The 251-nt window shown below is 45.8% G+C and overlaps 1 protein-coding gene across 1 annotated transcript; it reads right to left on the minus strand.

Moving 5' to 3' along the window:
- Window positions 1-9: 9 nt before the first annotated feature.
- LOC113473839 (chromatin assembly factor 1 subunit B-like) lies at window positions 10-243 on the minus strand (the record flags this gene model as incomplete). Its single annotated transcript, XM_026833279.1, has 1 exon — window positions 10-243. A coding segment is annotated over one exon (234 nt), but the record flags the coding sequence as incomplete, so codon positions are not given.
- Between the last annotated feature and the right edge of the window lie 8 nt (window positions 244-251).

Below are 251 nucleotides of genomic sequence, written 5' to 3' on the forward strand. Positions count from 1 at the left end.
TCTTCAAACTCACCATGTAATGTCTGTAAGCTTGGTATAGTGAATGTTAGCGATGAACGCGAACGGGCTAGCATGCTGGGTATCATAGAGCAGAATATTATTCTCTGTAGCCACAGCTATCACGATACGGTACGGTAGCTTGAACAAGGGTTTGTCATCCGAGGGTTTGAGTTCAAACAGAACTGGGCAGCATTTGACAGCTACTGAGTAGTATTGAAGTGATGGGAGACACACAGCAGGTCTGTGGAGCA

The sequence above is a fragment of the Diaphorina citri genome, unplaced genomic scaffold (genome assembly GCF_000475195.1).
Source record: "Diaphorina citri unplaced genomic scaffold, Diaci psyllid genome assembly version 1.1 scaffold131400, whole genome shotgun sequence".
NCBI classification, from domain to species: Eukaryota; Metazoa; Arthropoda; class Insecta; order Hemiptera; family Psyllidae; genus Diaphorina; species Diaphorina citri.